The sequence below is a fragment of the Lissotriton helveticus genome, chromosome 8, assembly GCF_964261635.1.
Source record: "Lissotriton helveticus chromosome 8, aLisHel1.1, whole genome shotgun sequence".
Lineage (NCBI taxonomy): Eukaryota > Metazoa > Chordata > Amphibia > Caudata > Salamandridae > Lissotriton > Lissotriton helveticus.
The window spans coordinates 440,834,213-440,861,863 of NC_136069.1; the positions used below are offsets into that span (position 1 = coordinate 440,834,213).

General features: G+C 46.0%; 1 protein-coding gene across 1 annotated transcript; it reads left to right on the plus strand.

Annotated features, from left to right (window-relative positions):
• Nucleotides 1–203: 203 nt before the first annotated feature.
• LOC144773753 (glycerol-3-phosphate acyltransferase 3-like) lies at nt 204–27,218 on the plus strand. The gene is made up of 5 exons (XM_078658882.1): nt 204–1,372; nt 5,438–5,558; nt 13,717–13,770; nt 16,094–16,343; nt 26,707–27,218. The coding sequence occupies exons 1-5, from the start codon at nt 204–206 to the stop codon at nt 27,216–27,218; spliced, it is 2,106 nt and encodes a 701-aa protein (XP_078515008.1).
• Nucleotides 27,219–27,651: the final 433 nt, after the last annotated feature.

The window sequence follows — 27,651 nt, forward strand, 5'->3', positions numbered from 1 at the left end:
CGATATTAGTATATTTCGATATTAGTAACATACATACCTTAAAAAACGATACTCTGTCTGTCGATATTTTGGACATCGATATTCTATACCACCGAAATTAAAACATCGATATTATTGTATATCGATATTTAAATTTCGATATTTTGTCTGACTACCGGGCAGTCAGATCCTCGTGGTGCGGGGTTGTCCTGCGAGTGTGAGCAATGGAGATCTTCGTGGCTGTGATCCTGCATGTGCTACCGATGTGTGTGGCAGTGATGTTAGTTCTTATAATGGTGCCCTCCTTGTTTGGCTTGTCGCTGGGGATCTCTGAACTGTACATGAAGATTTTAGTGAAAACCCTGCAGTGGGCCACTGTGCAGATTCAGGAAGGGGTGACAGATAAGCAAACATTTCAAGTCAATGGTATTATCCAGCGAGATTTGTCCCCAATGGAAAATGAGATTGTAGGTCTAAGGAAAAGTAGAAGTGATCACCTGCGGAGCCGAAATTTTGACCTGTCAGACGTTTTCTATTTCTCAAAGAAGGGATTTGAAGCCATCGTTGAAGATGAGGTCACCCAGAGGTTCTCCTCTGAGGAACTAGCCTCCTGGAATCTTCTCACGAGGACCAACAACTTCTGCCAGTTCCTAAGCCTCCATGTTACTATGATTTGGGTGCTGGGGGTTATTATACGTTATGGTATCCTTCTCCCTTTGTGCATTAGCCTGGTGACCATCGGGATGAGCTTCCTAATTGTAGGAGCCACACGGGTTGGGCAACTGCCAAACAGCAGCTTCAAAAGTTGGCTGGGTGAAATGGTCCACTTGATTTGTGCTCGGATATGTGCCAGAGCCCTTTCTAGTGCTATCCAGTATCATAACAGAGAAAACAAGCCGAAGAAAGGGGCTATTTGCGTTGCCAACCACACCTCTGCCTTCGACCTCATCATCTTAGCCAACGATGGATGTTACTCAATGGTTGGTCAGGCGCACCGTGGACTGGCAGGATTCATCCAGCGAACCATGGTGAAAGCATGTCCTCATGTGTGGTTTGAACGCTCAGAAATGAAAGACCGGCACATCCTGGCGAAAAGGCTCCAAGAACATGTTGCAGATAAGAACAAACTTCCAATTTTAATTTTCCCAGAGGGAACCTGCATTACCAACACGTCTGTGATGATGTTCAAGAAGGGGAGCTTTGAAATTGGAGGCACCATATATCCAGTGGCTATCAAATATGGCCCGCAGTTTGGGGACGCCTTCTGGAACAGCAGTAAATTCAGCATGGGTATTGATCTTCCCTGGGATGGAGGTTTAAAAAGATACAAGGTGAAGGGTTTGTTCAGGGAGGAACAGCAAAAGAAATACAGTAAGATAATTGGAGGGAATGAATCAATGGGTAAAATATCCGGCAAGTCAGACTCGCCATCATAAAGGAAGAAGGATGATCTCAGTCATGACAAGTTCCATCTGCTGCATTTTTCATTTTGCTAGAGCATGGTTATGATACCAAAGAGTTTGTGACTTGACAAAAGCTACTATCTGTTCATTGGTGTAGTGGTCAATGCTGCATTCTACCAGTCATTCTGAAATGTTGTCAACCCTCCTTGTTTCCTTATCAGCCTCCTGCATTCCGCTTCTATCTTTTTTCATGCTTTTTCTTTCACTTCTGCTTTCTTAAAGTTAACCTTACAAATTGTTGATGCAACTATTTGGATGCTACATAATTGGTATTATTGCTTGCATCACCAAAAGCGCAGAACCTATATCCCTGGGAACTTGACTGCTGCAGCAGAGTATCACTGGTTCAATAGGATGAGTAAAGGAGGATAGCCTGTGCAAAATTTGAGCAAAGTGTTTGTTCCAACTCAGATGACCATTGATGATGTGCCAACCATCTTCTGCTGCTCTGCTTTCTACTCATGGCGGTTTTTGAACATGTTTTTATGCCAGACAAATGTGGGGCAGGTAACCCTTTTGGAAACTTCTCCATAGTTTAAAAGTAGTACTGAAACCTGAATGCGTGAAAGCATTGGGTAAACTTTGAATACAGCATCTTCAAGGTGCAGAATAGTGAAATCTTGGTTTTGGAAGTGGTGATGGTAAACAAGGATCCTGTGTATCTGCTAAGGACCTAACACAAAGTTCATAATTGCAAGATTGGCCGACTGGGAAACAATCTTGCCAAAAGGATAGTATTCCTGCAGTCTACAGTGCCCACCCTATATACACCCTCTGTAGCACTGACATAAATCTGGCTTTACCTACAGTCTGTTGAATAGTTACCATTTTCTGAAGTACTCATACTTTTAAAACTCCTTTTGCCAAAGAGCACATGAAAGTTACAATACCTCAAGTCTGCCGCCACTTCTTGTCCAATTCCAATCTTTTACTTTCAGACCAAAACATCCTGGAATGTGCTTCTGGTCTCCCTGCTCGTGGCCTCACAGTCCAAGTGAGGAGTGGATTGTGTCCCTCTGTCCGAGAAGTAGTCGCACATATCTGTAAACTGCTTTCTCAGAACAGTCACGGAAATTGTACACTGAAACAAATGATGATTTTATTTGTGTATTAAATGTGTTTTGTGCTCTTTCGGTGATTGTACAGCTGTTTAATGCTTCCCTTGCTCCTTGTTTTATGTGAACAAAGTTTGATTGCATTAATACATTTTAAGATGCTCTTCTGAAAAGGATTTGATATTGCATGTTTATAACTCTGAAGCGGTGTACAGGTACTGTCAACCTTGTATTCATGATGGGGTGACCGAGAACGTGGTACATTTCTTTGCAAGAGTTACTTCAAATGCAGCTTGACGTGTGATTAGTCTGTGCTAGATTTGGGGTACTGGAACACCCTTCCATTGGCCTCTGCCTTCTAATACCAATTTATTTTTAGGGGGCTATTTGAGGTACCTAAGGCTCTGCTGTGGAATACTTTTTAAGGTTAAGCCTAGCGTTACAGTGCATGAGCTGCTCGCTCTGCGAGGTATGTTGTAGTAGGGTATGTTTTAGAAGTGGAGTGGAAGCCCCACCACTGTAACCAGGCGAGGTCGCCCCCACACACCACTGCTTCTGCCTCGTTTTGCTTTGCCTTGCCTTGCCTTGTGTTTTTGCCCTTCGTTTTTTCCTCATTTTGCCTCCGTTTTTCTTCGCTCCCCGGACGACCCAGCCGCCGCTGAGCCGCCCTCTGACCTCCTTTTCCCGCCGCTGACTCCCTGCGGCCCCGCCCCCCTCCTGCCCATTCGCCGCCCCGCTCCCGACACCCAGCTGCTCCTCCCTCCCGGCTCCTCACTTAAGGGGATCGCGCTGAGGTGCAGGGAGCGACCGCTGAGCCTGTAACCAGGCGAGGTCGCCCCCACACACCACTGCTTCCGCCTCGTTTTGCTTTGCCTTGCCTTGTGTTTTTGCCCTTCGTTTTTTCCTCATTTTGCCTCCGTTTTTCTTCGCTCCCCGGACGACCCAGCCGCCGCTGAGCCGCCCTCTGACCTCCTTTTCCCGCCGCTGACTCCCTGCGGCCCCGCCCCCCTCCTGCCCATTCGCCGCCCCGCTCCCGCCACCCAGCTGCTCCTCCCTCCCGGCTCCTCACTTAAGGGGATCGCGCTGAGGTGCAGGGAGCGACCGCTGAGCCTGTAACCAGGCGAGGTCGCCCCCACACACCACTGCTTCTGCCTCGTTTTGCTTTGCCTTGCCTTGCCTTGTGTTTTTGCCCTTCGTTTTTTCCTCATTTTGCCTCCGTTTTTCTTTGCTCCCCGGACGACCCAGCCGCCGCTGAGCCGCCCTCTGACCTCCTTTTCCCGCCGCTGACTCCCTGTGGCCTCGCCCCCTCCTGCCCATTCGCCGCCCCGCTCCCGCCACCCAGCTGCTCCTCCCTCCCGGCTCCTCACTTAAGGGGATCGCGCTGAGGTGCAGGGAGCAACCGCTGAGCCTGTAACCAGGCGAGGTCGCCCCCACACACCACTGCTTCCGCCTCATTTTGCTTTGCCTTGCCTTGCCTTGTGTTTTTGCCCTTCGTTTTTTCCTCATTTTGCCTCCGTTTTTCTGACACCCTGCGGCCCCGCCCCCCTCCTGCCCATGCGCCGCCCCACTCCCACCACCCAGCTGCTCCTCCCCCCCGGCTCCTCACTTATGACGCCCACGCGAACGCGCAGCGGGCGCGCCGATTGTGCTAAAGCGCTAAAGGCAAGCCCGTCTGCGCCCGTCCGTGCCTGGACCACGCCCAGTGCCAGAACCCCTGGCCCCCGCCGATGCGAGACCACCCGACAGACCTAAAACGCCGCCGCCCTCAACGCACTCAATGCCGGCCGGAACCCCGCCTGGTGCCGCGCCACCCCGAAACGCATCCACGGACCCTTCACCTGCAAGGCCTGCAAGTTCACCTGCCTCCGAACCTGTACCGCACCCGCCAAGCCAAGCACCAGCAAGACCCACCTCAAGTGCATCCTGCTCAACACCCACTCCATCCACAGACACGCCATCGAACTCTGGAACCTGCTCGACACAACTTCACCAGATGTCGCCTTCCTCATGGAAACCTGGATGAATGCCTCCTCTGCACCCGACATCGCCATCGCCATGCCAGACGGATACAAGATCACCCGGAGGGACCGCATCAACCAGACCGGAGGAGGCATCGCCATCGTACACAAGAACACCATCCGCATCACGACCGACTTCAACGACACCTTCTCCGCCGCAGAGCACCTCCACTTCCAGATACACGCCGACCCAAAGACGGCGCTCAGAGGCACCCTCGTCTACAGACCCCCGGGACCACACACACAATTCAGCGACAACATCACAGACTTCATCAGCCCGCACGCCCTCCCCTCCGCTGACTACATCCTCCTAGGGGACCTCAACTTCCACCTGGAGAACAACAAGGACCGCAACACCGCCGCCCTGCTGGACAACCTCGCCAACCTCGGACTCAAGCAACTGGTCAACACCCCCACCCACTACGCCGGCCACACGCTTGATCCCGTCTTCTCTTCCAGCAAGCACATCACCTTCAGCCACTCCACCGGACTTCACTGGACCGACCACAGCTGTGTCCACTTCAGCTTCAGAAGAACCACGACCCACCACCACTCGCAACAGGTTCCTCACAGGAGCTGGAGCAAGATCACCGCCGAGCAGCTCATCACCTCCCTCAGCCAGAACCCACCCGCCAGCACAACGGACCCCAACGAAGCAGCCCGCAACTTCACGCAGTGGCTGACCGCCTGCGCCGACGACCTCGCGCCACTGAAGAACCCTCCCAGCAGACCCAGAAGCAAGAAGGCCTCCTGGTTCACCGACGAACTCAAGGACTCCAAGAAGAACTGCCGCACCCTCGAGAAAGCCTGGCTACGCGACCAGACCACAGACAACATGACCGCCCTCAAACACGCCACCCGCAAGCACCACCAGCTTATCCGCACCACCAAGAAGAAATCACTGAAGGAACGACTGGACAACAACGCCCACGACAGCAAGGAACTCTTCAACATTGTCAAGGAGTTCTCCAACCCCAGCACCGGCAAAAACGACATCACTCCTTCACGAGATCTCTGCGACTCGCTCGCCTCGTTCTTCCACCGCAAGATCGCAGACATCCACAACAGCTTCGACGCACCATCCACGCACCCTACCGTCGAACCAACGCCCCCCACCGCCACCCTCCGCACCTGGACCACGGTGACCACCGAAGACACAGCCCGCACGATGAGCACCATCCACTCCGGATCTCCAACTGACCCCTGCCCCACCACGTCATCAACAAGGCCGACTCCACCATCGCACCCCAACTCCGGAACATCATCAACACCTCCTTCAACAACGCCACCTTCCCGGAGAGCTGGAAGCATGCCGTGCTCAGCGCCCTACTGAAGAAACCAACAGCGGACCCCACCGACCTCAAGAACTTCCGCCCCATCTCGCTCCTCTCTTTTCCTGCCAAAGTCATCAAGAAGACCGTCAACAAACAGCTTGCCGCCTTCCTCGAGACGAACGGATCCCTCGACCCCTCGCAGTCCGGTTTCAGAGCCAACCACAGCACCGAGACCGCCCTCATCGCAGCCACCGACGACATCCGAGCCCTGCTCGACAACGGGGAAACAGCGGCACTCATCCTCCTGGACCTCTCTGCAGCGTTCGAAACTGTCTGCCACCGCACCCTAGTTCAACGCCTAAGCAACATCGGTATCCAAGAGAAGGCACTGGAGTTGATCATCTCGTTCCTCGCCGGAAGAACACAGAGAGTCCGCCTCCCCCCGTTTCGATCCGAGGCCACCGAAGTCATCTGCGGCGTCCTGCAAGGATCATCACTCAGCCCCACCCTCTTCAACGTGTACATGAGACCTCTTGCAGCCATCGCATGCCAGCACAACCTCAACATCATCTCCTACACCGACGACACACAGCTGATCCTCTCCCTCACCAGAGATCCCGACACCGCCAGAACTAGCCTACACAAAGGGATGAAAGACATCGCCGAATGGATGAAGAACAGCCGCCTGAAACTGAACTCAGACAAGACGGAAGTCCTCATCCTGGGACCATCGCCCTCCGCCTGGGACAACTCCTGGTGGCCCCCCGCCCTGGGCACCACTCCCATGCCAACAGACCACGCACGCAACCTTGGCTTCATCCTGAACTCCTCCCTCTCGATGACCGGAGAAGTCAACGCCGTCTCCTCATCATGCTTCAACACCCTACGCATGCTCCGCAAGATCTTCCGCTGGATCACGACCGAAACCAGGAAGACGGTCACCCAGGCACTCGTCACCAGCCGACTGGACTACGGAAACACCCTCTACGCCGGAACCACAGCCAAGCTACAGAAAAGACTCCAACGCATCCAGAACGCCTCCGCCTGACTCATCCTGGACATCCCCCGACGCAGCCACATCTCCGGCCACCTGAGGGACCTGCACTGGCTCCCCGTCAGCAAGAGAATCACGTTCAGGCTCCTCACCCACGCACACAAGTCTCTCCAAGACCTGGGCCCCAAGTACCTCAACGACCGCCTGACCTTCTACACGCCCACCCGTCAGCTACGTTCTACAAGCCCTGCCCTCGCCGCCGTACCACGCATCCGAAGAGCCAACGCCGGAGGCAGATCCTTCCCCTACCTGGCGGCCAAGACATGGAACTCCCTCCCCATCCACCTTCGGCGGACCCAGGACCATCTCGCCTTCAGGAGACAACTCAAGACCTGGCTGTTCGAGCAATAGCGGACCCCTCCCCCCAAGCGCCTTGAGACCCTTCCGGGTGAGTAGTGCGCTATACAAATGTTATGATTGATTGATTGATTGATTTTTCATTGGCTGATGTCATTGTCCATGGTAAACGATGGCTTCCGATTCCATATTAGGCTTCTTAGTCCCTCATTGTTTACCGCCCTGTCTCCTTTTGTGACCGCCCATACCAACTGGACTATTTACTTGCGGTGTTACACGGTCGGCGTTGCGTAGTCAGTGAGCACTATTTTCTTTCAGGCGCACACAGTTCAGCAGCGGCGCTGCTTTCCCTTTTGGTGGCCGGCTGGGGTGCGTGCCCTTCACTATGGACTCTGGGCTGGAAATCAAGACCCGCTCCGGGGAGCAGACTCTGATACTGCTTGTTATTTTATTGGTTTCACTACCTTACTGGAAAAAAAGCAGAACGTACAGAGAGGGGGCGGGCCCGGCCTGCCAAAGCAGCTCTCCAGATGGAGATCGGTGTCTGAGGAGCAAGGCCTCGGCTCTGTGGTAATCGGGTAGACTGTAATTCTGAGGAGATTGTGTTATGGTCTGGCGGGGCTCTGAGGCTGCTGCGCACAAACAGGTGAATGGAGGCAACATGGTGCAGAAAATAATTTTATGCATTAAACTGTATTCTTGTTGTTTGGTGAAAACAAGCGGCTGTGTGGTTGCGGGTAGTCACAAGGGTCTTTTTAGGTCTCGCCTGGTGTTGCAGCGCGCAAGCGCTGCTCGCTCTGCGAGGGCTTCTTAGAATCAATATACTTTAAGAAGTTGAGTTTCGGCTCCGCCAGTGATTTCCATTAGTGTGCATCATTGGTTATGCTTAACGGTGTCTTATGATTGTAACTGAGTCTTTTTAGTCCCTCCTGGTTACGGCACTGTCTTCTTTTGGCCCTGCCCACCCGGACTGGATCTTTTATTGGCGGCTTTACACGCTCTCCTTTAAAAGACAGTAAGCACTCTTTTCTTTTCATTGTCAGCGCCGTTCGCTTTGGCTGCGCTTGTTTGTTTACGGCGCCGCTTTCAGCGCCATCCGCTTCCAAGGAGTACTGTGGGTCATTATTGTTGTTTTAGTATCCCATTCCACTTTTCCCTCGATGGCCATAGTCTTATTTGTTTTGGGGGTTCTTATACAGTAATTCTGGAGGGGAGAGTCTCGGACACCCCATCGGCCGATCCCCGCCACACTTAACCGGGATTCCTGCCAGGGCACTCCTGGTGTTGCTGCCCCAGCTTTTGTTTCAAGTGTTGTCAGCTACCCCACCACCACATTTTTACTTTCCAATTTAGTATCTTACTGAAGCTCTGGACCGAGGCAGTCAAAATTACATGTGTTCCTTTCAGGGTTGTTGTTTTTGGTGTTGCTGCGCTTGTTTGTTTACGGCGCCGCTTTCAGCGCCGTCCGCTACCCAGCAGTGCTGTGAGTTATTATTGTTGTTTTCATATCCTGTTCCATTTTTACCTCAATGGCTATAGTCTCATTTGTTTTGGGGGTTCGTATACAGTAATTCTGGAGGAGAGATTCTCAGACACCCAATCGGCCGATCCCCGCCACACTTAACCGGAGTCCCAGCCGGAGCACTCCTTGTGTTGCTGCCCCAGCTTTTGTTTCAAGTGTTGTCGTTACCCCACCACCATTTTTTTACTTTCAATTTAGTGTCTTACTGAACTCCGGACCGAGGCAGTCAAAATGACATGTGGTACTTTCTGGGTTGTTGTTTGTGGTGTCCATGAACACATGTCACTAAACAGCCCCCTCCCCCTCTCCAAAACGGCTATCCCCGACGCTTATGTGCACACATTATGTGATCTGTCTATTACATACAGCCCTGCAAATGGGCGGTGTGGCCTGTGTTTTCGTGGCGGGTGCTTAACCGCTTCCGTGCGGCGCCGATTCCGCCCCTGTGCTGGACATTCCAGAACAGGGTGCGGTCGTGACGGAACCGTTCCGTCATCAGCACAGCTCAGCCGTGACTGATGACGGAACGGTTCCGTCACAAGCATCGAAGGGGTTAACTAGTGTACAAATATTTCTGCATAAATAGTGTGTTCTTTTCAGGGTTGTTGCTTGTGGTGTCCATTAAAACACGTCACTATACAGCCCCCGCCCCCTCTCCAAAAGTGTTGTCCAAGGTGCATCTGCACACACTTTATGTGATCTGCCTATTACATACAGCCCTGAAATGGGTGGTGTGGACCGAATTTTAGTGTTGTGGTGCTTAGTGTACAAATATTTCTGCTTAATTAGTATACAAATGTTTCTGGAACCCAATACTACATTCTTGTCAGAAATGTTTGCGTTAACAGAAAGGAATGCCGGTCCTATGTAAACTTTTAGTCTCAAGCCAATCGGAGAATCATTTAAATTAAACTGCAGCAAAATTTGAATTATTTGTAAACAAACAAGCACTGGTTTTTGCAAACGTTCACCTAGCATGTGTGTTAACTATCGTCCCTGCAGTTTGCTTTTCCAGTTTGATATAGAGAGTCCGGTACGGCGCTTGTTTCTATTGCTCCCGCTACTCATCCCTTCTCTGACGTCCATCCATTAGGGGTTGGACATTCACCCAGTGTTGACTTCCCTTCCTGGTTGTCACTTCCAGGCGGCTCTAGGTATCCTGCTGCTCGCACGGAGCCCCAGCCATAGAGTAAACGGGTCTCTAAGTAGTGTGACCCCCACAGACTGCATAAGGTGTGAGCAGCATCGTAACACTCAGTGTGTCATTGACTGCACGCATGTGCATTAATGTGGGTGAAAATGTTCTTCCCCGGAGTGACACCTGCATCTGCAACTCGTGTATTTCTCAACTTTATTCACTGTGGTTAGTTGCTTACTTCTCCTCTGCACTGGGTTTTGCTGCTACTTGAAGATGGTTACAGGAAAGCTATTTCTTTTGGGGGCTTTTTGTCTTGAGACAAGGCTTCATTTTTAAAGAATTTTAGCCATTTACTTCCTGTGGTTGTAGAGCAGGGATGTTTTTATAGGCTCTGAAGGACCCCACGAACAGTCTGCCTTTTGACTGAATCAAAGTTTTGTAAACATGTCTTCGGATTATATCAATTTAAGCATTCTATGTACATTACCCATGTAATGACATACTCCTTGCTAGCTTTGTATTAGTCTAAATATCAAATTTCTTTATTTGCATAGTTGCTTAAAACCATTGCAATACATACAAAATTAAAACCGTATTTAAAATATTCGTGCTCCATCATAAGTGACATGAGGTTGGAGATCTAAAACGCTTCTGTATCATTACAGTTTTAAAATACAGATGTGGCCATGCCGGTGCGACCAATGAGAAAAATGCGGTCAACTGTGACAATTAGTCATCCCCTTAGTAAAATATTTTCCCCCAATGTTCCAATACCATGCAGATTAAGAGTCAGTTTGGCATTTTTGCCCGAACTGCTTCAAGGAATCTGACTAGTCTAGTGTTCAATTGTGGCGATGCAGGGTCAAAACATGCCAGAACTGCTTGTCTCCTTGTCCGAATCCCTCTTTGGTTAAAAGGAGTTTTTAACAGCTGCCTCCTTTCTTGAAGCAGCTCTGTACACATGCAGATAGTATGTATAATGTCACCCTCGCCATTTTTGCACAGGCTGCATAGTGTGAAGATCCGCACCCTTTTCCAGGGAGGGAGCTGCTGCGTAGTTGGTAACACTCCGGGATGGAGCTTTAGGAATTTTAGTTTCAGTACTTTTGAATATCCCAAGTTAAAATATTGTTGTGGGGCTAGGATCTTATATGAATTTGAGTCATCCAAGCGTGCGCTCTTACAGAAAAAGTGTCTTTGTCCTCCAGCAATGAGTGTGTTTTCAGCGTCTTCCACACCGTTCTTTTGAACGCTGCGTGGTGGCAGTGTGTGTCTCAGAGGGGCGAAAGGCCTGTATTTGTCAGTGCCTCCTGAAGGTATAGACTTGCGGGCAAATTCTCCCTCTGTTGAATATCTTGCCACAGGAGATGATTTAATGTGTTGGGGTTTGATGTCCTGATCTTGTGCCAGCAGTTGATAAATGCTCCGTAGCTGGCCCAGGTTTGCTTTCTCAGCCCAAACTCCAGTCGAATTTGCGCCGGTGAGGTTTTGGACGGTGTCTGCGAGAGTCTAGCTTAGGTTTTGTACTGGAAGGGCCCCCTTGCAGTAAAACAAATACTATGCCTTGAAAAACCTGAAAATGTTTTCATTGTGGATGAGTGTTGTAACAAATACCAATTTGCTCTGGTTTATAAACCCTGAAAAGATTTTGCGTCAAGTCCGCTTTATAAAACTTAAGCAAACCAAAAACAAAACTTCCATGAATCTGGTCCCAATTAGAAGATCAATATTTCTTTGTAAACTCTACCGTAAGATGTAGGCACTGTACAAAATAAATCTCAGAAACATTCTTTTGGCTAGCTTTGTGCTGTAGAAATACCATATGCATACAAAAGAGGTGGCTTCAACAAGGTTATACTTTGCATTCAGATAAGATTAACAACTAGTGCAGCCACTCCCATACTCCTGACTCACTGGGACTTGCCTTACTTTGAGGTACAGAGCATTATCTGAAGCTGTTTAATGTGTTGACCGGGGGCAAAAGACTGAAAAAAGTAATAGTTAAATAAAAAAGCATCAAAGGGGATATGTTAACATGTAATTTTATTGATCTAAAACACACCTTTGGCCCCATAGGAGCCAGGATACTGAACAAGAGAACATAAAGAAAGTCCAGGACACTGTTCAAGAGGGGAAAAGATGCCAGAATACTACAAAAAGAACAAAAAGGCTTAATGAAAGCCAGCAACTTCAATGTTTGTTTTTAAGATTCAGAGTTTTGGTTAGTCCTCTTCCAGTATTGCAAATCTTTATAGCCAGCTTCCTTCTCAAAGTTCTGTTGTCCAGTGATGGCCAGCCTTCATCCCTGCACATAGACTTCATAGAGCCTGGAGTAAAAAGAAATTAACATACATCAGTATCATGTTAACACCACTATTTTAGGTTTTTAATAGGACTGGGCTACCTTTAAAATGTTCCAATCCTTTTATTTCATATAGTGAGCCCGATGAGATATGGTTACAAGGGTTCATAAGTTTAACATTACAGTTACTTGGTCAAAGAGGTAATGGTGAGAGCAAGGCATTGATGAAGAGGTGGGCAGGAGGTAAAGAAAACTCACCTGTCCCAGTGAAGAAACCGCCACTGTTCACCAGACGCCGCCACGCTTCCTCTGCAAACAGAAAGCAATCAATACCAGATTTAATTTACAAAACCATCATGGAGGCAGCCATGTTGAGCCTGAACTCAATGAGTTACAACCCCTCCCCCATTGCTGTTTTGCAGACAGCTGTTAGTTAAGTGTGAATGATCCGTGTACAATAATATGATCCAGTAGTGGCTGGGTGTGGTTCTGCTTGGGCAACAGAATCCCCCAATACAAGTTGACAAGTGCAAACAGAGCCATGAGGCCATGCTTAGTAAGAGCAAAGCAAGGTCAAATTTGCCCCATGACAATGTTCACCGGCATGCAGAATGGGGCACTGACCACATAACTTAATGGACTCATGATTATAAGAAACAGGGCACAACTCTGTGTTCCAGACCATGGGCAGTGGATATATAATCTCAGGTCACCAGTTGATATTTCTTTTTTCAGGTTGTAAGTTGCTTAGTCTTACTGGCTAAGAAAAACTTGGAAAAACTAGGGGTTTACTATATATTAGCACATGGACATACTTTAATATTTTTGCCAAGGTAGCATGAGAAAGGTAATATTATCGCTGCAAGGGTTCAAACATTTTTGTAAGACTGAATCTCAATGCACGGAAATGGTTGCAGTGGCTTTCACATGGCCATGTGATGGTGCAGGTCAGAAATAGACGTCTAAGACATCCAGAGACAGGAGAGAGATATCCTATGGTTCTTTTCCAGCTTGGGGAAGTGACAAGTTCGGCAATAACAGTTGACTGATTCAATGTTGTCCCTTTACAGTTGCGTGACTGTGGCACCAAGCTACTTCACCACTCATTCAAAAAAATATGCCTCTGGAAATACTATCAGGGCAGAGTGATAGCTTTCCAGGATACCAGTGATCTATCTGTTTCATAACTATCAAAGCATGTCAAATTCGTAGCATAAGGATCCATTCTACATCCTCCTTTCAGCATCTAAAACAGGTAATACTGAAGATGGCCATAATCTATGACACAAAAGCTGGTTCACAAAAAACAAGGCCCTAAACACCCAGCATTAGACATAACAAGGCTCAAGGAGATCAGGGTGCGGGCATTGTCAGTCAGGCCCGCTCCTATTGCAGACAGGAAGCTGGGTGGAGTCAAGTGCGGATAAATTGGCCGGTCCGTGACAAGAACGTGGTTCGCGTCCAGTCACAGATCTGCCTAGCATTTCCCGTACTCCCTTTGTGTTGTTGACTTACCTGCTCGGGTCCTGTTGGCCTGCAGTCGGGAATTTGTGGTACCTTGATTGGACATCTCTGACATGTTATGGCTCTGACACGTTGGTCTTACTCTTACAGGTCGTTGATCTCTTCTTCCGGGTTCCTGTTTGCATCCATGTTCCCTCGCCGGAGGTACCTGCTTGTGTAGCTCTGTTTCTTCGCACTAAAGTTTCTTCAGCCTCTTGTTCTGTACAGAATACAATGATAGAAGAAAGATATATTTAACCAAAGAATCCTTGTCTATCAGGTATATGGTAGGATGAAGATGTTATATATGGTTAGAAGGACCTAAGGCCCGATGTAGGTAATCTCGATTTACCTACTCTTAAATACCGAATCATACCGATTCGGTATTTAAGAGTAGGTAAATTGGAAGTAGGCAGATGTAGGTAATTTTTCTTTTTCAATTACCGAATCTGTAAGATTCGGTATTTACCGATTCGGTAATTACCGAATCGGTAAATACCGAATCCTGCCAGGGGGAACGGGGTGTCACTTTGACACCCTGTAGCACCCCAATGTCAGGCTTGTGTGCCATGTGGCACACAGACATGCCCTAAGGGCATGTCTGTGTGTCACATGGCACAGGTGTACATGCACAGATGTGCATGTACACCTGAATTCGTTATTTACCATGCAATAGTATTACATGGTAAATAACAAATTCTTAGAGGCCTGTGGCACTGTTTAAAGCGCCACCTACATCTGCATTTACAGATTCGGTATTTTTACCGAGTCTGTATTTACCAATTCGGTAATTTTACCGATTCGGTAAATACAGATTCGGTAAAAATACTGAATCTGTAAATACATGCCCCCTACATTGGAAAAGGCATTTACCGGTCGGTAACGGCCGAATTCGGCCGTTACCGACCGGTAAATGCCTACCTACATCGAGCCCATAGTTACTTATTTGATTTATCTGATCCACGGAGGGTGGAAAAACGATTATTCTTTTGTTTCCCTTATTTTACACGGGCTGGATATAAAGAGAAAATAGATGTAAGTTAGTTTCCTGATTTCTTAGGGAGACACCATGTCCTTATCTGAGTCAGCACATTTAAGTGTAGATTTTTCATATTACATCCTATCTAGGAAAATATATTGTTTGCCTAGTATTAACTAGGATGTATATTTTTGGGGTCTAATTGAGTGCTACGGTGAATAACTAAGCTCACAAAAAAGGGCCACTACCCATTCTGCAGAACCAGGCAAACAAAGATGTGGACTCTCAGCCATACTGCATAACCAGGCTAAGAAAAAGCAGGGCCCTGGTCGAAGGTGCATAACATAGGCTCAAATACAATATACTAGTTCTTAGCTGCATAGAACACATTTAACCCCTTCGGTGCTCATGACGGAACGGTTCCGTCATGAGCTACGGTTGAGCTTTGCTCATGACGGAACCGTTCCGTCATGACCACGCCCGTTTTCATTAGGGCTCAGCACCGGGGGGGGAAAGCGGCCGCACGCAAGGGGTTAATTCATGCTACATACACTCTATGTGGAGAACTAATCTGTGCCAGATACAAGAGCTCACATTTATAAGGGGTCACTGGTCCGTGCTTCATACTCTGGCTTCACCCACAGAACTAGCCTGTGCTACACAGTAGCGTTTAGGGGGACAAAAGAACAATACATAGTGCCATCTCTATTTGTTTGCGTTCAGTGAAGCAGCCCTGATGCCAGGAGTAGGGTCTAGTGGAGTTACAGAAGGACAGCATCACAATACAAAGGTTTACTTTTTGCTTTTATACACACTGATGCATTGGTACGAGAGTGAATTGCAGGAGTGGTTTATGAGGTGCAGAGAGTGGATTAGTTGAGCGCTGGAGTGTGAGAGGAGAGGTTACATCTGGTTTAAGATCCTTGCTTGCTGCCAGACTCACTGAGGCACCTCACCTCCCACACCAGCGGCCGGGCTTGGCTCCGCCATATCCTTGCTGAAACCGACCGGCCGGGCTTGGCTCTGCCGGTCGTACTACAATCCCCAGCATCCCTAGGGTGAATTGACGACGCCAGTAACCAGCAGGTCGTTCGTCCCGCGAGGACGCGCGCGGGACGCGCCGGACGAAGCCCGGACTAAGGGCGGACAGTCTGCGACAGTCCGAGACTGTCCGTGACTGGACTGGGCCAGGACCTCTGCCCAAGTTCCATTGGGAGCTACCTTATTTGCAGTAGTCCAGCAACAGGTACTGTGGATGAGGGTTTACTGAGTTACAAATCCCAATTGTGGAAATATTGTTATTTAAAAGCGAGACAGTAATGTCCAAACATAAAACATCACTTGTACCTAATAATACCATGGATAACTATTTGGTACAGGTTGTTGATAAACAACGACAGAAGGTCCTCTTTGGGTCTGAGCCCATCTCCCATTACTAATTTGGCTTACGATATCCCAGAAAACTCACTGGAGCTGGACCTTACTAATGAAGTCACTGTATTTTCCCAGGCTATTACTGATAGTCCCAAACTGAATGTTTCAGCAAATGTGATTGTGGACAATGTGGACTATACTGATGAGGCTGATTATGATGCTATAGATCTTGAAATTGTTGATAAATCCCCACCACCAGCGCCTGTGCCTGCGCCTAGAGCAACTAGAGGGAATACTAAGAACCTACCCAAACGAGGGGGGTTGCGTTCTAGTAGGAAAAGACCAGCTTCCCCACCTAGGAAATGTGAGATAGATGGCTCTGGGGGTGAGAACACGGGTAGTTTGTTCAGGGATGATGCCCAACTTAAAAAATGAGTGGGTCTCCTAGACTTAAAAATGAGGGGGATTATCAAGCCATTACTTGCTAAGATTGACCAGCTACAGGATAAGTTCAATAGATTAGAGGGTCTTTTGAAAAACACCTGTGACAATATAGGAGATTTACCAAATGAGGTGGCAAACAAAATTGAACAATGTAAAAAAAGGGAGGAGGCAGTGGGGGGGGGGAACAGAAATGCCAGCTACGAATCCTCCCCTTATCCCCAACCCAACAGGAGAAAATGTTTTACCAGCAGAGGGTCCCCTATTAAGATCAGAGGGGCATACTGTATCTGGACTAGAAGTAGGTCCGGTGGAGTTAATAGTAGAGGCCTCCCCCTTGGTGTTGGTTTTGGCTAATGTGCCACCTTTGAAATCTGGACAGACAGAATCTCCCCAATCCTTATTAAGTAAAGCTTTTCACTGGTTGTCAAACAATATGTCCATGTCCCCGTGGGGCAAGCAACTGCTTTCAGAAGAATTAGTCTCAGCAAGAAGAGTGGAGTGGATTGGGAATAGTCGTAAAAGATTTGTTGGTGACTGTGTGGTATTGAACTTCATAGGGCCCGAAGTATTGCCTAATATTTTGCCAAATTTGTTTCCCCCACAACGTAGAACCGCAGAAATAATTCCACTCACTCTTGACTTTTTCTATAGCAGAAGAGAAATTGTCACCAATTCAAGTGTGTTGAGGACCAAGTGGTCTGTTGTACCTAACAGGAAGGCAAGGGGTGGCCAAAGTAGTGAGTGGGGTCTGTGTCTGGAAAATAGGTTTTCAGCTCTGTCCAATCTAAATGAGTGTGATTGACTCGAAGGGAGCACATCTTTGGAACAAAATTTTCTTACGGTGTCCAACAGCCTAAGAACAGCCAAAAAGAAGTGTTTACTGGTCACGACACAGGTAGTAAGAAAGAGGGGAATCCCTGATACTCACATAAGGGGCGGGGGGATGGATGTCCTGAAATGGCATAAAGTAAACAGCCCTGAGCAGACAATTGGTTTGGCCCCCGGGTGCCAACTAACTAATCCCTCCGGCACCCACCCGGAAATAGAGGCCACAAAAATACCTCCGCCTAGTGAGAATCCAGGAAAATCTACTTGCCTAGAGGAAGTAAGCTCAAATATCGACAAACCCAAACTCACCTTTATCTCCTGGAACCTTGCTGGCATAGTAAATAAATTGGTATCGCCGGAATGGTGTGATTTCATCGACCATTATGACATCATATTATTACAGGAAACTTGGTCTCTGACACCAGTATTCCACCAGGGATACCTAAATTCTTTTATCCCGGCTACAAAAAATGCAAAAGGTAGACCATCAGGAGGCCTGGTGATTTGGATACGTCAATCGTTACACTGTACAATTGAGCAAAGATCCATTGCAACGAATGATATACTGGCAGTTAATATAAAATGGGCCAATGGTCAGGGGTTGTCTATTTTCAATATATATGCGAGAGGGGTAGGGGTGGGGAAGACTTCTGAAGTTATATCCATCCTTGATCAAGAGTTGGAAGGGTTGCCCTTGGAGTTGTCAATAATAGTTGGGGGGGACTTTAACACCACCTGTTAACCTTTGGGTGAAGAGGACAAGTGCCTTGCCCAGGAGGAGGACAGCAAATGGGGAATTCCACAGCTCGAGATGGCTGTGGTTAAGAGATGGAGTGCCGTGGCTATCCAAACTAAGAGCCTATGTCTGGCAAGGGGTCTGAGAGCTGCAAACGGGCGCACATCCTCTGATCGCCAAGGGAATAACACATTTGACAATGGCAGGGCAGCTAGTAGAATAGATTATTTCTTGGTGGATATCAGAGTCTGGGACAAACTGCTAGATATGACTGTGGAAAAAAGGGTTGAAAGTGACCATAACCCTCTCTGTTTGGACTTCCAATCTTATCAAGAGGCCACAGAAAAAAGTAGTGAGGAGGCCAGGATGACCCTAGATGTGGTCTGCACAAACAACCAGCGTCGCCTAAAGTGGGGAAAGCTGATAATAGACCATGAGTGGGTTGATGAACTCAAGAGAGTAGTGGTAGAGGAAATAAACAACCTAAAATCTTTTACTAACAAACCACACTTCCGAGAAATCGTGATGGAGGTTCACACCAAGTTTTTTAAGAGACTGCAGGGATTCTTCCTAAAAACAATAAAGCCAAGTAAGACTACTAAAAACCAACCAACCCAGGGGTGGTATGACAAAAACTGTAGATCAGCTAGCCAGAATCTGAGCAGTGAACTCAGATCGGGGAACATCGAATTAGTAAGGAAGGCTAGGGACACATATAGAAATGCACTAAAACTAGCTAAGAGGCAGTGGGACGAGGAATATTGGTGTGAGTTAAAGCTTGCATGTGCAGCCAAAGATTCAAAGCAATTCTGGGCCATTGTAAAATGGGACAGGGGAGGGATTGCTGCCCCCCCACAAAATCATGTCCCCAAAAACAAGTGGATAGAGTTTTTTAAACCCCAATATGCTTGTAACCTGTCTCCAGATTGTTATACCCTGCCACCCACTGTTTATTACAAATATCATGTATTCAATGTAAAAGATGTCAGCACTGCCCTGGATTGTGTAACAGGAGGGAGAGCACCAGGCATGGATGGAATCCCTGCTGATGTCTTTTTAAGCAATCGAGAATCATGGTGCCAGTATTTTGTATGGCTAGCCAACTCAGTGGCCATGGGTGCAGAAGTACCTTCTTCTTGGAAGGGAGCTGAAATAATCCCAGTATATAAGAAAGGCGATAAATCCCTCCCGAACAACTATAGACCCATCAGCCTTATAGATTCAGCCCAAAAACTGATGGGTCGATTAGTACAGAACAAGTTACAAACTTGGATAGTGGAAAATAACATCTTGTCGCCGTATCAAGCGGGTTTTCGCCCCTTAACCAGCTCCATTGACCAGGTTTTCTTCTTTATTGCCCTCTAGTGGAGGAATGTGACTTTGATAAATGGCCCTCTCTACGCCGTCTTTGTCGACCTAAAGTCAGCTTTTGATCTAGTCCCAAGACCAAAGCTATGGGGGGTTCTTGCTGAAGCTGGCATAAGCCCAGAACTCCTTACACTCCTGGTTCGCCTGCATGAATATAACTATGCTAAAATCAGGTGGGGTGCCCAGGGCGAAGTAACTGATCCCTTCCCTGTGGAGCGTGGGGTCAGGCAAGGGTGTGTGCTGGCCCCAACATTTTTTCAATATATATTAATGGTATAGTGGACTACTTAAAAAGAACCCCGACTGATGCTCCAATATTAGCTGGTGCTCGCGTGCCCGTCCTCATGTTTGCGGACGACACGCTAATACTTTCACGCACCCCGTGTGGTTTACAAAAGGCAGTCAATGCATTTAGCGAATTCTGTGAGATGCGTGGACTAGAATTGAACGCTTCCAAGACAAAATTTATGTGCATGAACCAACGGTCTATATTTAAAGGTGTAATTACTTATAATGGCACTCCCTTGGAACAAGTAGAAGCTTTTACCTACTTAGGTGTGACTCTGCAGGGCAACATGAGATGGAATACCCATATTGATATGGCAGTTCTAAAGTTTAACCAGCTAGCAGGCGTAGTAGCACTTAAACATCGTGCCTCTTTGACTAAACCAGTAAATTGTGCCCTGGAGATTTACAACATGAAGGTAATTAGCGCATCCCTTTATGGTTCAGAACTATGGGGGTTTTCAAAACTAAAGGATTTGTCTCTAGCGGAGAATAGATTTTTACGGCGGCTAGTAATGGTACCCAAAAGTACTCCTATTGTCCCTTTACTGCTTGACCTGGGAAGGAAAAGTATAGAGGACCTAGCTCGACTGCGCCCTCTGTTATATTGGCACTGGCTGATGTCATCACTATGGACCGATTTCATGCAATCCCATGGTTAAAAGAACTTCGAGGCTTGCTGGTTAAGCTGGAATTAGATCATCTTTGGGAAAATCTGGACATGTCATGCTTTCCCACAAAGGCAATTTTGAAGAAAATATATTGGGAGATGGTCTATTCCACAGCTTTTCATTCTGGATGCAGTTCCAACCTAACTGGTCGCTTTTTAGATACAAAAATGGTCCCACTGTGTGAAACATATTGGGACATTATTGAGAAGCCATACGACAGAAAATTGTATTTCCAATTTAGGATTGGAACGCTTCCAGTTAATGCATTCGAAACACTGGTCAGCAACAAGGGATGAATATTGTCATCATTGTAAAGACCAAACTGAGAATGTCTCTCATTTGTTTGTTTGCCCCATATATGCAGGCCCACGCCGGAAATGGCTAAAACCAGTGTGTCGTAATCTTGGTACTCGTAGGCAAATTGTTGCACTTAGAATATTAGAATCAGATTGTACACCCTATTTTGCAATTGCAGTTGCAAAATTTCTTGGCTGGGCATGGTCAATTCGCACACGCACGCTATTGGGCAAAGCAACTTAATGATTTATGATAACCAGGCTTCTGTTTTTTACAAAAAAAAATTCTACAGATTATAAAGGAATGTTTTTATACCCATATATCAAATTCGTCAGCATCAATTGTTTAATACTTGTCTTATCAAAAAAAAATTCATGGACTGTAAAGGAGTGTTTTTAAATCCTTATATCAATTGGGTAGCGCTAATTGTTTAAGATTGTTTTTTATGTAACCATTTTAGATCTAGTATTTATTGTATAGGGTTAGGGTGAAAATGCTTTTATGACTGCTGTCGAATAAAGCTTTGAAAATGAAATGATTACGGGGGAACATGTTAAGGTGAAGTAGTGGGGATGTCCGGGGCTATATTATGTGAAGGGTTGATGGATCATGCTGAAGTGTGTGAGAGGTTCGGATGGTGGTGAATGTAATTACAGGTGATTATGAGTAGATGCATGTTAATATAATGGGGTGTGCATGGGGAGAGGGCGCAATATGCGAGGTGAACGTGGGGTAGCAGAGTGAATATTGTGTGGAGAATGAGACTGTATGTGGTTGTTGTATGTATAATACACATGGGTGTGGATGGTATTTGAGTTAAAAACGGGTTTGGTGAGTAATGTGGGGGCCAAGAGGGAAAGAGCTGGGTGTCAGGTAGATACAAAATAAAGATTGAAACACTGAATGAATTAGGAGCTACACTTTTCGTGTTTTGCACAAGAGGTTCGGATGGCCCAGCCTAAACATTAGAAACTATGTAAATTGGCAAAAGCACTCCGCGTGTGGAGAAAAAAGGTTGCAATTAATATCTGGTAATGTAAATTCCTATGTACCATAAAAGAATAATAAAATATTACCCCAGTGTGAAGTGATGCACTTTCCTCAATTATCAAATGAAAGAATTCATCATTATCCTGAGGGGAAAAACCAAGTTAAAAAAGCAACCATTAGACCATCATTTATATACTGTACAGGTCAAACAGTTTCCCGTGAGTGTATTCACATTTTAAAAAGGTAGGCCTATGTTCCATATTGTTGAAGAAATGAATGCACCATACTAATGTCATGTTTTAACAAGAATCAAGGCTGTTTGCAGTGAAAACAGGCAGAAGTCATGTAGTAATCACAAATAGGTTTTGGCATGTTACGGTCACCAAGAAAAAAAAAAGGCTGGCATGCAGGCTTAACAATATGCAGTTGTTTATAATGCCAGCACTCATTTAGTTCTGCTTACGGATGGTCACCGCTTTCGTTGATTGGTTCACATCTAGATCTGTGACTTGCTGCAGATGGAAATTAACGGTTGTAGGCCAGACTGTGCGACCACGAGCTGTGAGACAAAAAACATTGTACTGTCAAAATAATTGGTGCCAAGTGTACCATCATTTTGTGATCTCGTTTGCAGGGTCTAGTAGGTGTTACTCCATTGCTCGAAACAGCCAGCTCTTGTGTAGGGAATATTTTTTGGGTATTAACTGGTGAGGTGGTGATGGGAAGGCACGTTTCGCCATTGATCCTTGAAGTGTGAATGGTTGAGTGGACCCACCGGAATTTGAACCTGTGACTATGAGGTTGAACACAGTTCAATTGGCACTTTATTCCACTAAGTGACCAGACCCAGCAACTTCAAGGTACCAGGAGCAAAGACAAAAGTTAAAGACAAAGTAGAAACCAGGAAGAGGACAGGAAGTGTAATGTACACAAACAGTTTAAAGAATGGGTACTCAAATATTTTCCCATGGGACAAAAATGATGGTCTGTTGTGTGCCAGAGTACTGCACTGATGCCAGCAGGTTAGGGGCCAGGGAGTGTTCAAACGACATAGGAGATGTGAAGCATGTACATTGTGTAGGCAGTGAGCCATTCAGTTATTTTGAAGGTTTACTTTCACACCGCCCTGTAAATTAAGCCCCTAGTCTCTAGAAGAGTGATATATATATATTATATATATATATATATATATATATATATATATATATATATACTAATATAATAAAGAGAGAGCCCAAACCTTTGAGGCGGGTAATCTCAGGAACTACAGCACCAATCACAACACACAATACAGCGTTGGAAAGAGCAGTTGCAGCAGAAGGACATAGGCTATGCAGACGCCCACCATGTACATTTAAAAGGTAAAAGAACCGTGCCAGCAAAGTAGTCCCTTGTGGGTGTGTCTGCGTTGTGCTGCGGGCGTGTGCTGGGGGTGTGACAAACGCTGGGGGCGTGTGGTACGTTCCGCCCTTCATGCCATGTCTCATATCGTGTGCTGGGGGCGTGGGCTTGTGTGCGGAGCATGGAATTAGGGGAAAAAAAAGCGAGCGTTGTGCCCAATATTTCATTGTTTTTTCTTCCCAGGTTCTGTACATTCCAGCTCCGGGTGTCCACCCTGCTCCCTTTAAATACCCCTGCACCCCATAATTGTAACCCACCCTTACTCCTTAAAATACCTCAACACCCTTAAACACTAACCCATCTTAACCCTATAAATATACTCTGTACCCCAAAACCCAAACTTATCCCTAAACCCTAAAAATACCCCTGTACCCCAAAACCCAAACCTAGCCCTGAACCCTATAAATACCCCTGTACCTCAAAACCCAAAACTATATCTGAACCCTTGAAGTACCCAAACACCCCAAAACATATACCTCAGTACCCCAAAACATATACCCCTATACCCATACTTACCTTATCCAAACATTTTAAAAAAACATGCTTTTACCATTCATGCATTTACAACAAATTTCGTTGTAAATGTATGCATGGTAAAAGCATATAAAATGTAATGCCATGCGTTATAATGGCATTGCGGAGTCATGGTACTTTCGTAATGAAAGTATGTGGAGTGATGGTATGCGGAAAGAAAGTTGCGGAATAATGGGTGTTTACCCTCCCCCGGTAAGTACCTTGGTGGCACGGCGGCCCACATCTCCAGCAACATACTCATATTTTGTCACCACCGATTTGAAAAATGCACAGGTCTCTCTCATTGATGGCCAGCACCGACATACACTTTTAGACACACCTCCCACCACAAGTTCTAGAATTGCAAACTTTAGAGCTGGAGAGCTACGTTTGAATCTCGGCATCAGCTCAACATCCTGTGATTCCAGGCAAATCGCTTTGTCTCCCCGTGCCTACCACAAATGAATGTGTTCTTCTGTAATGTAAATTGTGCTCATGCCATGTTGTCGAGTTCACACTATATAATATTGCAAGGAAAAATAAAGTAGGGAAACTCGAGTTCACACACTACTGAACGCGCACTCTTAAGTGCATCAGCAGTGCACTGTGAATCGGAGCGTTTCACAGGCCTGTCACAGATAAGAAATGCTATCAAAACGAAATCCTACAAAACAATATACTACTGGCCGGCAGCAATTCATACCCGAACAACGTCGGGACGGGCTGCTAGTATATATATATAAATATATATATATATATATTACCTACTGGCGGTCGCTAGTAGGTAGTTATAGTTAGGACCTAGTTTCCATAGAAAATCAGCAACATTCTATTGGGAATAACTCTGGCGCCGGTGGACGAATTTGCGTGTAATTTTCCAAAAGTTGGGCCAGCTCCGCTCCGCTCCTTCCCTGAAAGTTTCGGGGGGATTTGTGAAGCGGGGGCCGAGAAAAAAGGGGGGTCCCAAAACGTGTTTTCCCCATGTTATTTTCCATAGGACCTTTAGACACGGCTACAGCCCGAACGGTTGAACGGAATTACATCAAACTTGGCAAAATGGTAGAGTCTGGTACGCAGATCACGCTTTTGGTTAAATAGTGTAAATCCCTCCAGTAGCGCCTGAGAAAATTAAAGTTCAAATCAATTATATATCTATAAGCGTGCACCGTGCGCACCCGTGCGCGCACCTTCCCGGAATTCTGATTTGTTGTTTGACGTTTGTCAACATTCGTTTTGGAGGAAATCAGGAAGTATTGACCGCCATTTTGTCAGTGCGAGTCCACATATTATAGATTACAAAGGGGCACAACATGGAAAAGGGGCAGGGTGGAGACTCCCTGACCCCCTAGGTATTGTCAGGGGGTCCATTAAGGACCCCCAAGGCCCCCAAAAATCTTTTTTTTTTTTTTTAAAGTTGCGGGGTGCGCGCACCCGATCACGCACGCCGTCTCAAAATGGCGTTTTACTCGATTTAAATAAAAGTTTCAAAACGTGAGAAGGAGTTTTGGTAGACAGTCCCTGACCCCCTAGGTATTGTCAGGGGGTCCATTAAGGACCCCCAAGGCCCAAAAAAATCTTCTTTTTTTTTTTAAAGTTGCGGGGTGCGCGCACCCGATCGTGCACCCCGTCTCAAAATGGCGTTTTACTCGATTTAAATAAAAGTTTCAAAACGTGAGAAGGAGTTTTGGTAGACAGTCCCTGACCCCCTAGGTATTCTCAGGGGGTCCATTAAGGACCCCCAAGGCCCAAAAAAATCTTTTTTTTCCCAAAAAGTTTCAAGGTGCGCGCACCCGGTCGCGCACCTCGATTTACAAGACTGTTCAAAACTATAGCGGAGACCGTGGAAAGGGGGCAGGGTGGAGACTCCCTGACCCCCTAGGTTTTCTCAGGGGTCCATTAAGGACCCCCAAAGCCAAAAAGAATTTTTTTTTTCGTTTTCTTGTCGCCAAAAAGTTACGAGTGCGCGCACGGTGCGCGCACGGCGACAAAAAAAAGATAAAAAAATGGAGTTAAATTACAAGTTTGAGTGTTTAGATGTTAGATGGCTCTAAAAAGAACCGTTGTGTTTATTGGGTGTTTTTGGTACTTACAAGTAAGTACCGATGCAGAGTCTTATGTTACAGAGGAAGACTCTATTCCCCTCATCGGTGAAATGTACACCATCTCTCCTATAAATGCCTTGCATGTTGTAACGCAAGTTGTTGTGGTATATACTACCCATTCCATAGTCTCTCATGTACGCAGAAACAGATTTATTTACATGTTTCCTTGCTTTCTCAATCTGTGGACAAAATTGGTTGGACCAGTTCCATTTTTGTCTTTAGCATATATTAGAAAATACCAAGGCAGTTTTTGGAAAAAGTGTCATCAATTGCCCAAATATGTCCTTTAAAAGCATTTCCAGACCTACCCCAGTCAAAGTGCCCAAGTCATTGCCACCACAGTGCAGAATTATAAGATGCATAAAGGATTTTACCAATGGTATCAATTAGTGACATCTCAATACTCTCTGTCCAATCCATACAATGTTCACATTTGGTAAATCAAGGTTGTAATTACCTCTGTTAGCTGTGTATTTTTGAGCCCAGTGGACATAGCTATGACCCACAAACCAGACTTTTTGTATCTTCAAGGTAGATGTGCTTGTATTCAGATGAGTTGTGGAAATGAAATGCCAGTTTGAAAGTGGGAGTTATGAAAAAAAACTGGTTAACATTCAGTGCACTTGAAAAACAAGAAATGATTGGTGCTTTCTTAAAATTCAGCACAGAAAATTAGGGTGCATGCTTTTTTTTTTTTTAGAAAGAAGTCATTTCAATGGTTGAGAAAAAGTCATTTAAATAAACATGGCACATGATTAGGTAGTACAGTGAGAGGTCAAACACCCTTGATGGAATATTTTGCAACGTTGTATGATGAACTTCTGCACTGTGAGCTGGGTTAGGAGGGAGTTACCATGGTTACAGGGGAAATATGTCCTGGTACGGGTTCAAAAGAGTCTACAATTAAACAACTATTGTATATATCTAAACGAATAGTCAATCAAAAACTACATGCGAGTACATTAATCAAGTATCATAAATCACAAAGGATTCCACGAGGACTTAGGATATCTCTAAAATCAACCCAATGCAAAAACAACGCAAGGTTTACAGAGCGCTGGCAAGCCATACTAAACAAGTGTTCACTTGATTTGATTTTACTAATAATTGAAGAGTTGGCCAAACTAATAGAGGATCTTACAAAAGAAATAAACCAAACTAAAGATGAGTTATTGAAAGTAACAACAAAAGAGGAATGGAATCAAATTCTAGCAGACACAAACTTAAAACTGGATGAATATACAAAAGAGATAAACGACAGAAAATTGCGTAAATTTAAAAGGGATACCACAGATTACTGCCTAGGTGAAGTTTATACGTGGGCAGAAATCTACGCCAAAAGACGCCAACAAAAACCAAACGCATCAACCAGCGAAACCTCGTCAGACGGTTCTGAATATAAAAGACCAACCTTCGAAAAAAGACCAAGAACAGGTCCAACAACCCAAAAACAGACAGGAAAAGATACCACCCAAGAAATAATCAATATAGAAGTACCAACTACATCACAAACTCCAGTCTCTTTTTTAGAGACAGGTTCTGGACCCGTGGTAGAACCCGGAGGAGCAAAAAAACAAATAAACATAGAAACAGTGGCTCAAAATACCAGGAGTCAGAAACCTTAGTTATAAATATTTCAAAACACAAAGTGACTAAAATGGAACTAAACACACTGCAAAAAGGATCATCGTATGTACCAACATACCACTCAAATCATCTGGAAACCAAAATATGTTTGTACAAATTTTTAAGATCATTGAGATTAAGACACTTTTTCAGTAATGTCATCGAACCAGGACCCACCACAGTAAAAGAGAACACATTAATGGGCCTAAGATCCAAAAGTAAATTCATGGCACCTGTCAGTCATAAAGTTCTGGATGCCTTCGAGAAAGTGGTAACCATGGATTTAGAAGGAATTTTCAAACGCCCTAGACCTAAATACACTAATTTGTCCTCAAAAGAAAGGAGTATACTGTGGTAAATAAATAAATAATACCCTATTTTTGACTAGGCATATATCATAACAGATAGCTCAATAAATAAGAGTCAAGATTC